General features: G+C 45.0%; 1 protein-coding gene across 1 annotated transcript in view; it reads right to left on the reverse strand.

Annotated features, from left to right (window-relative positions):
* Nucleotides 1–16291, reverse strand: part of SCAMP5 (secretory carrier membrane protein 5) — a 65312-nt gene that overhangs the window by 26291 nt on the left and 22730 nt on the right. The window contains exon 2 of the mRNA XM_077263986.1: nucleotides 1374–1433. Within this exon, the coding sequence (XP_077120101.1) occupies nucleotides 1374–1380 (7 nt within the window). The 5' untranslated portion in view covers nucleotides 1381–1433. The remainder of the gene's footprint in view (nucleotides 1–1373; nucleotides 1434–16291) is intronic.

Consider the following 16291-nt stretch of genomic DNA (forward strand, 5'->3'; position numbering starts at 1 on the left):
GGCATCTGATGCTGCCTGATCCGTTTTTTCTCATAGCCTTGTATTAGCGGCAGATTGCGACGGAGGGCCTCACAATTCATCAGTCGTTCGTTGGATTCGTCAAAAATTGTTTGCCCGGCAGCCAGAGACAACGGACAAAGTAACTATTTTTGTGTACGTCGAAAAAATGGACAGAGAAAAAATCCGTCAAATGACAGAGTCCGGCAACGGATTCGGTTTTTTTAAATGAGCATGCTCCGATCCACTTAGCCAGATCCGCTAGTCGGATCCGTCCAAAAAACGAATCCGTCGCATCAGTTTTTCACAATCTGCAACGGATCCGTCGAGCCAACGGATTGTGACTAACGGCAAAAAACTGATGTGTGAAAGGGGCCTCAGTTTCATCCAGAAAACAAGAACGATTTTTTTTCTCAGTTATCTGTGTGCAATTTTTTTTTTTTTTTTTTTTTTTTTTTTTTTTAAACAGCAGCTATTAATCATTCACAAGATCAGTTTCCAATACTACAGAATTGCAATGTAACTGTAAAAATTGGATGCGAGAATGTGGCTCCGATTTTCTACTGTGTCTCATTCGATTGACGGTGCATGCTGCGATTTTCTTACACAGATTCGGTTAGTGTGGACAACATGCAGATAGGAAAACCGGTTGTGTGAACGAGCCCTCAGATATCTGACTGCAGCAATCAGTGGAATCAGTGTGTTTTACTAGGTGCCATAGACATTGACATATGTTTGCATTGTAACCAGGTTTCTTTTATTTTTAGTTAATTTCAGCATGAATAATGGGTGCCATCAAAACAATATTACATAGATATTAATATTTAAATAGATATATGACCATTGCAGTAACTATGAGGCCATGTGCACACGTAGAATGGGCCTCTGTGGATTTTTCAGCAGAGGATTTTATAAACCTGCAGGGCAAAAACGCTGCGTTTTTGCTGCAGATTTATTGCGGATTTACCGCGGTTTTTGTGCGGATTTCACTGCGGTTTTACACCTGTGGTTTTCTATTGGAGCAGGTGTAAAACCGCTGCGGAATCCGCAGAAAGAAGTGACATGCTGCGGAATGTAAACCGCTGCGTTTCCGAGCGTTTTTTTTTCCGCAGCATGGGCACAGCGTTTTCTGTTTTCCATAGGTTTACATTGTAATGTAAACTCATAGGAAACTGCTGCGGACCCGCAGCTGCAGAAACGCTGTGGATCCGCAGCAAAATCCGCATCGCGTGCACATAGCCTGACAACTAGAATGAAAATATCCATTGATTATACTGAAATACTGGATATACTCCAAGAACAGAAAAATAGTACAACACAAAGAAGACCCAAGGCCTCCAAATGGTAGTAATGTACAGCCATATTTAGTATCTCACCAGACATGGCGGTGACTGTTGGTCTGTAGCTTGATCCTTTCTTTGTAGGTTACAAAAAGCCTATGCGAACAGAAAAAACAAGGTCAGTAAGCGCACCCTTCTGGGAGAACTGGAATTTGGTTACACTACTATGGTTAGACGAGGAGTGGATGTTTGTTAGCTTTCACTTCACCGGCATCTTTTGCTCGCATCCACTGCAGCTATATAAATATCAAATCTTATGAAGCAATAGTGAATTTCTGATTTTAATCTTTTATTCTCCATTAAATCCTCCCCCCCCCCAAAAAAAAAAAAATGTCCTAAAGCAGCATGGGATGACCACCTATGATCTGAAAATGATAACAGGCATATACAGAGCAGCACGTGGAAAGAATAATAGATTAATGGTTCCATTTCCTATAGCCAACATATTCAACTTACCTTTGAAAACTAAAGGCAAAAATACATTCGCACTCACATTGTTGTGATTTTTTCAGCAACTCGAGGAAGCACAATTTCAGTTTAGCCTTGTAATCAGATAGAAATAAACACCGACTCAGAGGTCCGACTTCCAGAGAAGGAAAGGATTCTGCATATGGAGACGTTTAGCAACCATAGGTCACACTAAGGCCTCGATTCATCAAAGTGATTATGCCTGATTTCCAGCAAATCATACGCAGAGTTATTGGTGCCTTTTTGGGAGTTTCAGAACAGCATGTCTAATTCATGATGAGTTGTGTGTATCTTATGCCAAAAATGTTACTCCAGTCCCTAAGTGGCACAAGATTTGTGGCGCGACGCATGGTACCTCTTTATGAATCAGTTATCTCCGATTTCAGCATGCCCCCTCATCTACACATTGGAAATATGAGGGTACATTCCCACGATCCGTACACGTTGCTGAATGGACGCTGCGTACATCCGCAGCGTCCAGATGTTACAGCATCGCGGATGGGATTTCACGAAATCTCATGCCCACTATGCGTGCACCAACGCTCACCGATCACCCGTGGAGTCAGACATGTGGCACATATTTCCAGACCGCAGCATGTCAAGTTATCTTGCGGAGATGAGAGTCTCCGCAAGATAAATCTCACCCGTACAATGTATTGGACAGGGTGATTCTGCAAGGGTCAATGAACAAATGCGGAATCACCTGCGCTCAAAAGCCAGCAGCGCTTTGGACGAAGCGAACATGTGCTGCATTCAAAGCGCTGCCGATTCCGGACCGTGGGAACATACCCTAAAACATTTTGAACTAAAATCAATATATTGTTACAAATGTAAGTTTTCATTTTCACACAGCCAAATGGTAGACATTGTGGGATAAAAATGCTCATTACATTCCTAGATGAATTCTGAAGAATGTAATTTCCAAAAATGAGGTCACTTTGGGAGTTTCCTGTTCCTGCCAAATTTTGTGCTTTAAAATCCAGAAAGATTCTTCCCTTCTGAGGCATGCTCCACCAAGGTCAACATCTGCGAGGAGTTTGTATGTTCTCCCCATGGTTGCGTGAGATTCCTCCCGCTACATAGGTTTCCTTCCACACTTTAAAGACATACTTATAGGGAATCTAGATTTTGAACCCCAATGGGGACAGTGGCAATAATGTCTGTAAAACACTGGAATTAATGGCGCAATATAAGGGAGTAAAATAAAATGTGTGCCTAAACAGTAGTTCCCGACCACATATTAGATATTAGGTATTGCCACATTTACAAATTGTGGGATCCATTTTCTCCCGTTACCGTGTGAAAATAAGAATTTTGGGAAAAAACTATTTTAGTTGAAAAAAAAACAAACAAAAAAAAACTATTTTTAATTTCCATGACTTAGCATTATAACATTATGTGAAGTACCTGTAGATTCAAAATGCTCATCACAGCCCCAGATAAAGATTTCAGAAACTATACCCCTCAAAACAATCACAGTTTCCTTTTTTTTTTGCTCTCCTGGTAGCTCTGAAAGTGGCTCCTATTCCAGCCAAATTGCACTCCAAAAGCCAGCTAGTGTTTCTACCTTTCCAAGCCCCGCCGTGTCTCCAAGCAGTAGTTTCTTACCACACACCCTTGAATGAAGAATTTGGGGATGAACATTTTTGTTGAGAAACTAAGTTTTCATTTTCAAGTCTGGAAAGTCATAACTGGCATTGGTGGAATGGAATTAAGCAAGGTGGAATAGTTCATATGTGGCAAAAGTCTGAAAGTAAGAAAATATATTTACGGTACTACATCTGCGGTAATATACAGGTGCTTCTCACAAAATTAGAATATCATCAAAAAGTTAATTTATTTCAGTTCTTCAATACAAAAAGTGAAACTTGTATTAGACAGATCACTCTGCTTGTAATGACTATTTCGAGTGTTTATTTCTTTTAATGTTGATGATTATGGCTTACAGCCAATGAAAACCCATAAGTAGGGTTGAGCGACTTTTGCTTTTTTAGGATCGAGTTGGGTTTTGTGAAACCCGACCTTCTCGAAAGTCGGATCGCGTGAAATTGGCCGATTCTACTGTAAAGTCGGGTTACACAGTCCGGAAGTCCGGAACACGAAACCCAATGCAAGTCAATGTGGGTGGGTGTCTCTCTCTCTCTCTCCCCTCCGTGCAAAGCATATGTTGTGTTTAACTGCGGAAATCACTGCAGCCCAAACGGTAATATGGCTCTATGACGCCGCAGAAACCAGGCCGGAACCTATGTCATCACGCTGCCCACACTCCTTAATTGGCTGAAAAAATGGCGGGGAAGGAGTCATACAAAACGCGACTTTGGCGCCAAGATCGCCGACCACGTGGCCGATCCCACGCTGGAGTCGGGTCGGGTTTCACGAAACCCGACTTTGCCAAAAGTCGGCGACTTTTGAAAATGAACGATCCGTTTCGCTCATCCCTACCCATAAGTCATCATCTCAGTAAATTTAAAAAAAAAAAACACCTGCAATGGCTTCCTAAGCGTTTAAAGAGGTCCCTTACTCTGTTTCAGTAGGTTCCACAATCATGGGGAAGACTGCTGACCTGACAGATGTAAGGAAGGCAGTCATTCACACACTCCACAAGGAGGGTAAGCCACAAAAGGTCATTGCTAAAGACGCTGGCTGTTCACAGAGTGCTGTAACCAAGCATATATTAATGGAAAGTTGAGTGGAAGGAAAATAAGTGTGGTAGAAAAAGGTGCAAAAGCAACCGGGATAACCAAAGCCTTGAAAGGATTGCTAAAAAAAAGGCCATTCAAAAATATGGAGAATTGGAGTGGACTACAGCTGGAGTCATAGCTTCAAGAGCCACCACACACAGACGTATCCAGGACATTCCTTGTGTCAAGCCACTCATGACCAATAGACAACGCCAGAAGCTTCTTACCTGGGCCAAGGAGAAAAAGAACTGGACTGTTGCTCAGTGGTCAAAGGTGTTTTCAGATGAAAGTAAATTTTACATTTCACTTGGAAATCAAGGTCCTAGGGTCTGGAGGAAGAGTGGAGAGGCACACAATCCAAGCTGCTTGAGGTCTAGTGTGAAGTTTCAACAATCGGTGACGGTTTGGTGAGCCATGTCATCTGCTGCTGTAGGTCCACTATGTTTTATCAAGACCAAAGTCAGCGCAGCCATTTACCAGGAAATTTTGGAGCATTTCATGCTTCCCTCTGCCAGCAAGCTTTTTGGAGATGGAAATTTAAGTCTCCAACAGGACTTGGCACCTGTCCACACTGCCAGAAGTATCAATACCTGGTTTAAAAACAACAGTATCACTGTGCTTGATAGGCCAGCAAACTCGCCTGACCTTAACCCCATAGAGAATCTATGGGGTATTGTCAAGAGGAAGATGAGAGACACCAGACCCAACAATGCAGATGAGCTGAAGGCTGCTACCAAAGCAACCTGGGCTTCCATAACACCTCAGCAGTACCACAGGCTGATCGCCTCCATGCCAAGCCGCATTGATGCAGTAGGAGCCCTGACCAAGTATTGAGTGCATTTACTGACCATATATTTCAGTAAGCCAACATTTCGGATTTTAAAATCATTTTTCAAGCTGGTGTTATAAAGTATTCTAATTTACTGAGATAAATGTCTTTTGGGTTTTCATTGGCTGTAAGTCATAAGCATCAACATTAACAGAAATAAACACGTGAAATAGATCACTCTGTATGTAATGGCTCTATCTAATATACGAGTTTCACTTTTTGTATTGAAGAACTTAAATAAATTAACTTTTTGTTGGTATTCTAATTTTGTGAGACGCACCTGTATTATACCAAGTGCTATACTCAAACCATGTGCATAATAAATAATACTACAAAAAAAGAGTAATGAGTACTTTTTTTTTTATTAAGTGCTGAAAGACAGTTAGTGTTTCCTATGGTTGCTACATCTTTCTGTATGCACAATCATTTCCTTCTCTGGAAATGATACACCTAGACAGTGTGTTCAGGTGTTTTCACATTGCGATTAAGCACCTGATCAGTGGCCCAGTCGGGCCTACGTCTGAACCCCCAGCAAAACGAGGTTTGGACGTATGTGCCATTGGGGCCATAAACTGTAATGGTGCCGGCAGAACAAACGGGCACCATTTCTAGGAGTGTACGCCTACTGCTCCACTGGAGCCACCCCCCACACTCCTGATAAGCTACCGTAAAAGCTGACTATAAGACGCACCTTTTTGTTATAAAAATAATTTTCCTGCTTACCTCTCCAAAATTTGGGGTGCGTCTTATTAAGGCATTGTATTTTGCGGATTATAAGTCACATGCTTATTGAAAGGAAGTCCACCTGTGTGCAATCTAAGTGTCCCATGGTCTGTCTCTATCTATCTATCTATACACATTTTCTGAGAGGCCACCAAGGCTGTAACATCATTAAGCAAGAGGCACCACTAACCAAACACCATGAAGACCAAGGAGATCTCTGAATAAGTCAGGGACAAAGTTGTTGTTGTCCTCTGGGAATTTAAATATGCAAATTGCCTCTACTGAAGAAAAGAGAACTTAACTCTATAGCGCCACCTATTGGAAGAAGCGATCCTACAAGTCACAATCAACCCTTTAACGAGTCGTGCAATATGACTTAGGATAAAAGCCAAATCAGTATCTCAAATTTCAGACACGGTGTTCCGGGCTGTTGGCCCTCGTCATTGCGAAGCATGAGAACTGATTTGGCTAGGTGAGATGCTCTGGACTGAGGTCTAAGGGGTAAGGTTTCTCCTTGTGGAGAGCGACATACCAGCTCTAGCTTGTCAAGGTACGATCGTGTCTGTGAATTAAGATACTGATTTGGATATTTATCCCAAGTCATATTGCAAGACTCGTTAAAGGGTTGATTGAGACTTGTAGGATTGCTACTTCCAACAGGTGGCGCTATAGAGTTCAAGTCCTCTTTTTCTCCGAAGAGGCAATTTGCACATTGAGAAGTACAAGCACACCATCAAATCCATTATCATCCAATGGAAAGAACAGGATACCACAGCAACGCTGCCAAGAGAGCTCGCCCTGGTCCCTTGGTTACTTCTGAAGGTGAAGATACTAGGGTAACGTACCTTGCCTTATCTCCTGAATCTGCCCTCGATGTGTACCCTTCCTCCACCCGGGAAAAAGGGGAGAAGAAGTGCACCTTAGTACACCAACTAGCCGAACAAGGCAACATGAACAGGGGAAATAGAAAATACCAGGAGAGTGGAGGATGCGGTAAAACCAAAGTAGGAGAAGAAAGGTTATTATCACACACAGTAAACCAAGCAAAAGTTATAGATAAACCCACCATATGCTAACTCAACCACCAACTATTATCCTCCCAACCATGCAGCATAAGCTAGCCCTGACAATGTGTGTCAGTCACAAACCAGATTATGTAAGGGATAGTAGTGGCTTACCGTGCTCAGCTGAGAGTCCTAGCTCTCAGAGCTCTCAACATGGCAGATTAACCCCTGTACTGTCAAAAGTAATTTACACTGTTTATAAAGAAGGTGAAGTGCTTCTATTCAGTGCAGGAGTAGGAGCTATCAGGCGCTGCGGGCATCTTGCTCCTCTCTGTCGCGATAACCATGTGACACGCTATGTCTGGCGCCAAAACAACACAGCTGATCACCACAGGAACACTACCCACAGTGAAACATGGTGGTGGCAGCATCATGGTGTGAGGATGTTTTTTGGCATCAGGGACAGGGAAAATGAATAGTGCGAAATACAGGGATATTCTTGAGCTAAACCTCTTTCAGTCTGTCAGTGATTTGAGACTGGGATGGGGGTTCACCGTTCAACAAGACAATGACCCAAAGCATACTGCTAAATCAACATTCGTCTGGTTTAAGGGAAAAGGTGTTAATGTTTTGGAGTGGCCTAGTCAATGCCCAGACTTTAATCTAATTGAGAATCTGTGGTCAGACTTGAAGATGGCTCACCACCGGAGGAAACCATCTAAGGCTAGGTTCACATTGCGCTAGGGGAGTCCGTCTAACGGACACGTTTTTAAGTAGTGAAAATGCAATGTAACGGACATTGTAACGCACCCATAGACTTGCATTGTATGACGCATCGTGACGCATGTCAAAATTGGTATGCGTTTGCCACATTCCGTTTTTTATGACGGACCTTCGAACGTGGCTTGCAGCGTTTTCAGGTCCGGTCAAGCTAACGTAAGAGTAACGGAAGCGTCAATTCTGCCATTGAAGGCTATTGCAAACGCAGCCAGACGCAAATCATGCAAAATTTCCAAATAAACCATACGTTTGAATTGCGTTAATGAGGGTGGTCCATGTGGTCCTTCTCATCCTTCACATGCGAGAGCAGAATATCAAAGGTCTCAATGGACATCTGAAGATATAGTTGAAATTTAAATGGATGATCCCAAAGCTGAACATACAGGGTGTGAAAGGCACCATATGTATTCCATAATAAATTCACTTCATGGATCCAATATCTCCTTTGGGAAATACGCTTTCTCTGCCGAAGTCGCAACTGCATCAAGCGAAATCTAACGAGCTCAGAAACAAACATCTTGCTAGCAGAAGTTCACTCAATGCTTTCAAAATGGAGAATGTGTATGCACCCACACCCGATGCTGACAAAAGGGAAAAAAATAAAATAACTTTATTCAGTGCCTGAAGGCAAACGGATGCTTCCCGAACGGACATCAGAATGACAAACGCAGTCACGTGCGTTAACACAAGCGTTAACGTGAAGCGAAATTTTCAACAAATTTGGCTCATTTCGGCACATGCGTTTAACGGATCCGTTAAACGGTATGTACTTAACGCAATGTGAAGCTAGCCTAACTTGGAAGGATCTGGAGTAGTTTTTCCTTGAGGAATGGACAAAAATCCAGGTGAGCAGATGTGGAAAACTCAGAGACCTATCCAAAGCGACTTCCTGCTGTAATTGCCGCAAAAAGTGGCTCTACAAAGTACTGACTTTAGGGGAGGGGGATGAATAGTTATGCGCATTGAAGTTTTTAGTTACTTTGTCCTATTGGTTTCACAATAAAAAGAAAAACAAATGTTCACAGTTGTAGGCACGTTCTTTACATGAACTGATGCAAACCCTCAAAACAAAGCTTTTAAGGTTGTGAGGAAGCAAAAACATGCAAAAAAAAATGCCAAGGGGGTGAATACCTTAGCAATTCACTGTATTTATCTACATACACCCACAGAAGCACATTTGAGGTAAAAAAAAAAAAAAAAAAAAAAAAAAAAATTGCACCATGCTGCAAGTGCATCCAAGAATCAGATGGCACGCACTCACCCATACAAGTCTATGGGCGCGTGTGAAACATCAGCCTGCACTCATGTCTTCCCAGTGCAGACAGTTTACTGCTGACACTGGTAGATGGAGACATTACTTTCTCAGTCTGCTCTGCACCCGTGCTATGATTCTCTCATGTGAGAGAATCGGATCAAAATCACAAAAGAGAACATACGCTGGGGTGGCCCTGGCCTTATAATCACACACAGCTCTGCAGTGAGATCAGGAGAGTAGAGCGCGCCCATCACACTGCTAAGGCCCCCTTCATGGTAAAATAATCTTTGGAGGCAGCTTTATCTCCAGGAACCATCCACCATAGAGACTGTAAGTGATCATTTATATAAAGAGATAAAAGAGGATTTATCCACAACAAGCCATCTGATATGAGGCATACAGGCATCACTCTCCTCAGCAGACTATATATAGTCTGTCTGCCCTTATGAATATCATGAAAAATAGATATTGGCATGCACACTGAGGCATTTCACTAACGGAGGTGCCAATTGAGGGGACTGGCGGGATCCCTCGTAGACTATGTAGAATGAATATCAATTGCACTCTTGAATGCAAACAAGATTTCCTTTATTAACCCCTTAACGACCGCCGATACAGTTGCATTCAGTAGGTATTCTCTTCTAGACAGGGATTTCCCCTTCCCTGGCGGTGCAATTTGTTAAGCCTGGTATTGTTCAAGAGATATCCTTGAGTAGGTTAATGAATGTGAAAAGCCTGTATTTCACATGTCCCGGACCGGGTAGCTGCTTTAGCATTATGGAGAAAGAGAAGAGCGAGGCTTAGTGTCAGATTTGGGGCATCTTATGGAGGCGCCCTTTCTGGGGTGGATGAGAGATGATGTTTTTAGGCTGGGGCAGGGCCAATATCCATGGCCCCTTCCTAGGCTATTAATATCAGCCTGAAGCTGTCTGCTTAGCCTTTGCTGCACATTAAATATCAGGGTGTAGATAAGCCCCCAATCCGACCTGCAAGTGAAGAAAAATAAGTTATATTATACTCACCAGGGAGGGAGGGCGGTCCTGTGCGGTCCGGTCCGATGGGTGTCGCAGGTCCTCCCATCTTCTTGCAACGCCGCCCTCCTGCATCGGTGCTCCTGCACATGCGTACTTCTCTGCCCTGTTGAGGGCAGAGTAAAGTACTGTAGCGCGCCTGTGCAGTGAAAGGGCAGAAAGGCCCAGCGCCTGCACACTGCAACAATTTACTATGCCCTCAACACGGCAGAGAAGTATGCCTGCACAGGAGCGCCGTCACAAGAAGATGGGAGGCGCCAGACCCGACCTGCGACACCCAGTGGACCGGACCGCACCCCAGGTGAGTATAATTTAACTTATTTTTCTTAACTTGCAGGTCGGACCAGGGGCTTATCTACAACATTATAGAATGCCGTAGATAAGCCCTGAAAGGCAGTGGCCGCATCTTATAGCGGCAGAATCTGCTGACAGGTTCCCTTTAAGGCTAAGTTCACACTGGGTGTTTTTGCCGCTATTATATGCATTTTTATGCTAATTTTCAGCTGCTTTTTACAGTACCATAAAGTATGAGATTTCAGAAATTTCATGCACACAGCTTGGTATTTTGTCATCAGTATTTTGTGCTTTGCATGATTTTTTGGACATAGAGAATGTCAGTTTTAGCTTTTCTTTTTTAGCGCTTTTCACCCACTGAATTGTATGGAAAAAATAAAACACACCAAACACCTGCGTTTTTGCCGCAGCTTCTTTTCTGCCAAGCACTAAGGTTTTGCTACAGCAAAAACTCCCAGTATGGACTTAGCCTTAGGGTACGTGTCCACGGTCAGGAAACGCTGCGTGTTTGACGCTGCGTGGGGCCGCAGCGTCAAACACGCAGCGTCCAGATGTTCCAGCATAGTGGAGGGGATTTTTTTAAATCCCGTGTCCACTATGCGTGGAAACACGCACGCGGCGGCCCTGCGACTCCGGACATGCTGCGCGTCTTTTCAGATCGCAGCATGTCCGTGTTCCTTGCGGCGACGCTGCGTCGCCGCAAGGAATAACACAGGGCCCTATGCGAGGGGTCCGATGATCCCGGATGTGTACAATGAACATCGCGTCCCAGAAGGGGGCGGGGCTTAGCGCCGAGCGGCTTTGCCGCTCCGACGATACCACCGGCCATCCTGATCGTGGACACATACCCTTACAGTACATAGAGATTATTAACCCCTTTCTGACATATGACGTACTATCCCGTCGAGGTGGTCTGGGCCCATATGACCACCGACGGGATACTACGTCATCACCGATCAGCCGCGCTCACGGGGGGATAGCGGCCAATCGGGGCCGGGTGTCAGCTGACTATCACAGCTGACACCCTGGCACATTAACCCCCGAAACGCTGCGATCAAACATTATCGCAGCATTACAGCGGCATAGGGAAGCATCGCGCAGGGAGGGGGCTCTCTGCGTGCTTCCCTGAGACCCTCAGAGCAACGCAATGTGATCGCGTTGCTCCGAGGGTCTCCTACCTCCTCCTCCCTGCAGGCCCCGGATCCAAAATGGCTGCGGGGCTCCTTCCGGATCCTGTAGGGAGGTGGCTTGCAAGCCTCCTGCAGTGCCTGTCAGATCGCTGATCTGACACAGTGCACTGCAAAGTGTCAGATCAGCGATCTGACACTAGTCATGTCCCCCCCCAGGACAAAGTAAACAAAAAATATTTACATGTGTAAAAAAATATGTATATATTGTTCCAATACATACATTTATCTAAATAAAAATAAATAAATAAATGTACACATTTAGTATCGCCGCATCCATAACGACCAGACCTATAAAACTGTCCCACTAGTTAACCCCTTTAGTGAACACCGTAAAAAAACGAGGCAAAAAAACAACGCTTTATCATACCGCCGAACAAAATGTGGAATAACACGCGATCAAAGAGAGGGATATAAAAAAAAAAAACCCATGGTACCGCTGAAAACGTCATCTTGTCCCGCAAAAAACGAGACGCCATACAGCATCATCCACGAAAAAATTAAAAAGTTGTAGTCCTCAGAATAAAGCGATGCAAAAATTATTTTTTATATAAAAGTTTTAATCGTATAAAAGCGCCAAAACATAAAAAAAACGATATATATGAGGTATTGCTGTAATCGTTCTGATTCGAAGAATAAAACGGCTTTATCAATTTTACCAAACGTGGAATGGTTTAAACGCACCCCCAAAAGAAATTCATGGATTGCTGGTGTTTGGTCAATCTGCCTCACAAAAATCAGAATAAAAAGCGATCAAAACATTTCAGCAGAATTTTTCATGTGCACTAAAAGAAATTGAGAAATTTGACCGTTCATCAAAAATAACAGTGCAACAAGCGATTCCACTGTGTCCTGACATTGTCAGAGATGTCGCCCGAGTGGTTACTGCTTTGCCACCAACCCAAGTTAGTGTAGAGAGGTTGTTCTCTGCTCTCAAAATAATTAGATCAGATTTGAGGGCATCCATGAAGGAGGATCTGACAGAGGCAATACTTTTTCTGAGGACAAATTTATAGATTTCTTCTTATTAACTGCATAACAGTGTTTATTGCATATTTACTTACAAGAGTTTAGAAAAGTTTATTAAAGTTATTTGCTATATTCTAATTGTATTCTAATAAATATAGTTTTTGCTCTAAGTGGTCTGATTACTTATATGATGGTGAGAAACTGAACTAGCACGATGTTAATATTTTACAACAGTAAATTTATTGTTACGAATTGGCCATTTATGAAGGAGTCGGAGCCGGAGTCGCAACTGTGGCTTACCGACTCCACAGCCCTGGCGGTCCCTAAAAAAAAAAAAAAATTGTGTTGTGAAAATGAGAAATTGCTGGTCAACTTTCAACCCTTATAACTCCCTAACAAAAAAAAAAAATGTTGGTTCCAAAATCGTGCTGATGTAAAGTAGACATGTGGGAAATGTTGCTTAAGTTTTTTGTGCGATATATCTCTGTAATTTAAGGGCATAAAAATTCAATGTTGGAAAATTACGAAATTCTCAAAATTTTAGCCAAATTTCCGTTTTTTTCACAAATAAACGCAGGTAATATCAAAAAAATTTTTCCACTATCATGAAGTACAATATGTCCCGAGAAAACAATGTCAGAATCATCAGGATCCGTTGAAGCGTTCCAGAGTTATAACCTCAAAGGGACAGTGGTCAGAATTATAAAAATTGGCCCGGTCATTAACGTGCAAACCACCCTTGGGGGTAAAGGGGTATTCTTGACATAATGAAAAAAAAAAAAAAAAATGTACCTAAGCTTTAACTGGCAGGTAATTGCAGCTCATCTGCGTGTTGTGACAGCTCCATTCTTCCCGGTCACATACCGCTCCTGCCGGGATTAGGCTGCCTATGCTGACACGATGGGACGGGACTTTTGGCGTCATTCTGACAGACAGCCGTCTCCCCCAGTTAGGTAGCAGTGATCCGACAGTCAATCATAATGACATCAGAAGTCCTGCCCCGTCGATAGGGTGGAGTGGAAAAGAAGCCCCTGTTCTGTAGATGACATGAAATCAGCAGAGGGTTTTAAATCCCCAGAAGATGTCTGACCGCTCTAGGCCAGGAAAGTAAGGCGCCGTGCACAACAGGCAGGATAGTTGCAATTACATGCCTGTTATTGCTTAGGTAGAGTTTTTATTTTTCAATAAAGTCACGGATATACCCTTTTATCATAATAGGCAGCTGTAATCACAAAGGAGAGAAGAAATGGCTCATAAGGTTACGTTCCTATGATGAGTTTTTGATGCCGCTTAAAAAGGAAGAATTTGTGTGTTATTCTTACTCCGTGTAAACTGACCTGTAGTGACTGGCGAACCCATGGATGTTTTGTTTTGTCCGGCTCTTCCCACTAGCCCTGGTGCAGTGGCAAGTAAAGTTGATGTCCGCTGTTTTATGGCCACTGGTCATCAGTGGATTAGGCGTAAGTAGAGTGTACCTTTGTATTTTTTTATCGGTCGTCCATGACAGCACTACGGAGAGAGGGGATCCGCCCTTCAGGAACAGGAAACCTACAGATACATAAGGGCGGCACCTCTCCCACGCATCAGTTGGTTTCCTGTTCCTGGAGGACAGGATTCCCTGCAGATACGACTTTGTTTCTCCTATCAATACCCAGGCCGGCTGTCCGACCCAGGTAGCGAGGGGGTCTCCTACCTCGGGCAGTGCGGGTCCCTGGAAGCGCCACGGTGGGTCCGGGTAGGACTCCACGACAGTGAGCGGTGCAGGGTGGAGCGATGTCCGGAGGAGGTCCATCCCCAGTGGTCAGCGAGGTGAGTATGCCCCCCCCGGGGTCCGCTCACCCTCCTGGGCCTCGGTCTTCCCCGCCTCTGGTCCCCGTCGGTGCAGTGTGGTGTGGTGCGGAGCCCTGTGCGCTCCTTTTTGGTCGTCAGGCCGGGGGTCGGGCGCCGGCTTCTGCCGCTTTCGCCGCTGTGCTGTGGCCACGGGCGGCGGTGGTGTAGCGGCGGGCGGCTAGGGGGTCCGGCGACGCTGTCCCCGGCTTCCGGGTGCGTTCCTGAGCCCTCAGGCCGATACCGGAAGTGACGCGCAGGGGGCGGGGCTAAAACCGGAAGTTGGACGCCGGCCGGTTTTTTTGCAAAAATCACCACTGTCCTGCATGCGGCAGGGGCGGGGGGGGTACGGATTTGCAGGTGGAGGAAAAGATTCTGGCCACACACCTGCACATGTTCCGGATTCGGGGGTGGGCTATATATAGCCGAGCATAACGCTGCAGGGCTGCTTGTGAGCCCATCTGCAGCTATGGATGAGCCGGAAGCTGCCGTCGGTCTGCTGGAGCAGGAGCAGGACAGATCCTCGGAGAAGTCCCATGCAAACCCCCAGCCGAAGGCCCACGGACGCAGTAACCAGCCCGGTCGCAGATATAAACAGAAGGATCTGGACCGACCCCCTAGTAATCCGGTACCTACCGCTACTGCCTGGGTAAGAGATCTTCGTGAATGTACCCTGATGCAGTCTTTTCCTATGTTTATTTCCGTAGGGGAAAAAAAAGCGCTGGTAAAACAAAAAACAAGGAGTGCGCGCTATGCGCTTGCCCTTTGCCAGACGCCTACCCTAAGAGACTTTGTCAGTCGTGTGTACGGCAGACGGTAGGAAATAAATTGATGGGGACTCTGATAGCGGTAGCGCCAGATAAATTACATAGCCTTTTTCTCCGCTCCCATAGGTGGCGGAAGAGACTCCTGATTTCACATCAAACCTTAGGGAGATTATCAGGAAGGAGGTGAAAGATTCCCTGAAATCCCTGTCCCGGGAGCCTTCCAAAAGAAGAAGGGAGCCTAGCGCCTCAGATTCGGATTCGTCCGCTGGCCCTAGTAGGGAGAATGAGTCAGACGCCTCTGTCTCCTCAGCGTCCTCTTCGGAAGAAGAGTCTAACCGGTTCTGTTTCCCATTGGACCAAATGGACAAACTAATTAAATCAGTTAGATCCACCATGGGTGTGGCTGATGAAAGGCCAGAATTCTCTACACAGGACCTAATGTTTGGCGGTCTAGACCCTAAAAAAAGGAGGTCTTTTCCGCTCAATGACAAGGTCCAGAACCTCATCAAAAGGGAATGGAAAAAACCAGAGAAGAAAGGCTCTTTTCCACCTGCCTTTAAACGCAGATATCCCTTTGAGGACCCCATGGTGAATACATGGGATAAGGCGCCGAAATTGGACGCAGCGGTGTCTAAGGCGTCTAAAAAAATCATCTATCCCCTTTGACGACATGGCTTCCCTAAAGGATCCTCTCGATAAGAAGGCTGACTCATTCCTTAAAGGGACATGGGAGATGTCGGCGGGTGCCCTGAGACCTGCTGTAGCCGCAACATGTGCAGCCAGATCGATGATGGTCTGGCTGGATCAGCTAGGGTCTAAGTTGGAAGGCGGTGTTTCCAGAGATTCTATGTTGAAATTCCTGCCAACAATTCAGAATGCCGCTGCCTTTCTCGCGGACGCATCTGCGGATTCGGCAAGAATGGCGGCTAGGGCGGCCGGACTATGAAACGCAGCACGCAGGGCACTATGGCTGAAATGTTGGCCGGGTGACCTTCAATCCAGATCCCGTCTGTGCTCTATCCCATGCGAAGGGGAATACCTGTTTGGTCCAGTCCTAGATGAACTGCTGGAGAAAGCTGGAGACGAGAAGAAAAACTTTCCCAATCTACCAACTACCTCTTACAGGCGTCCCTTCGCAG

This window comes from Ranitomeya variabilis, chromosome 5 (assembly GCF_051348905.1).
Source record: "Ranitomeya variabilis isolate aRanVar5 chromosome 5, aRanVar5.hap1, whole genome shotgun sequence".
NCBI classification, from domain to species: domain Eukaryota; kingdom Metazoa; phylum Chordata; class Amphibia; order Anura; family Dendrobatidae; genus Ranitomeya; species Ranitomeya variabilis.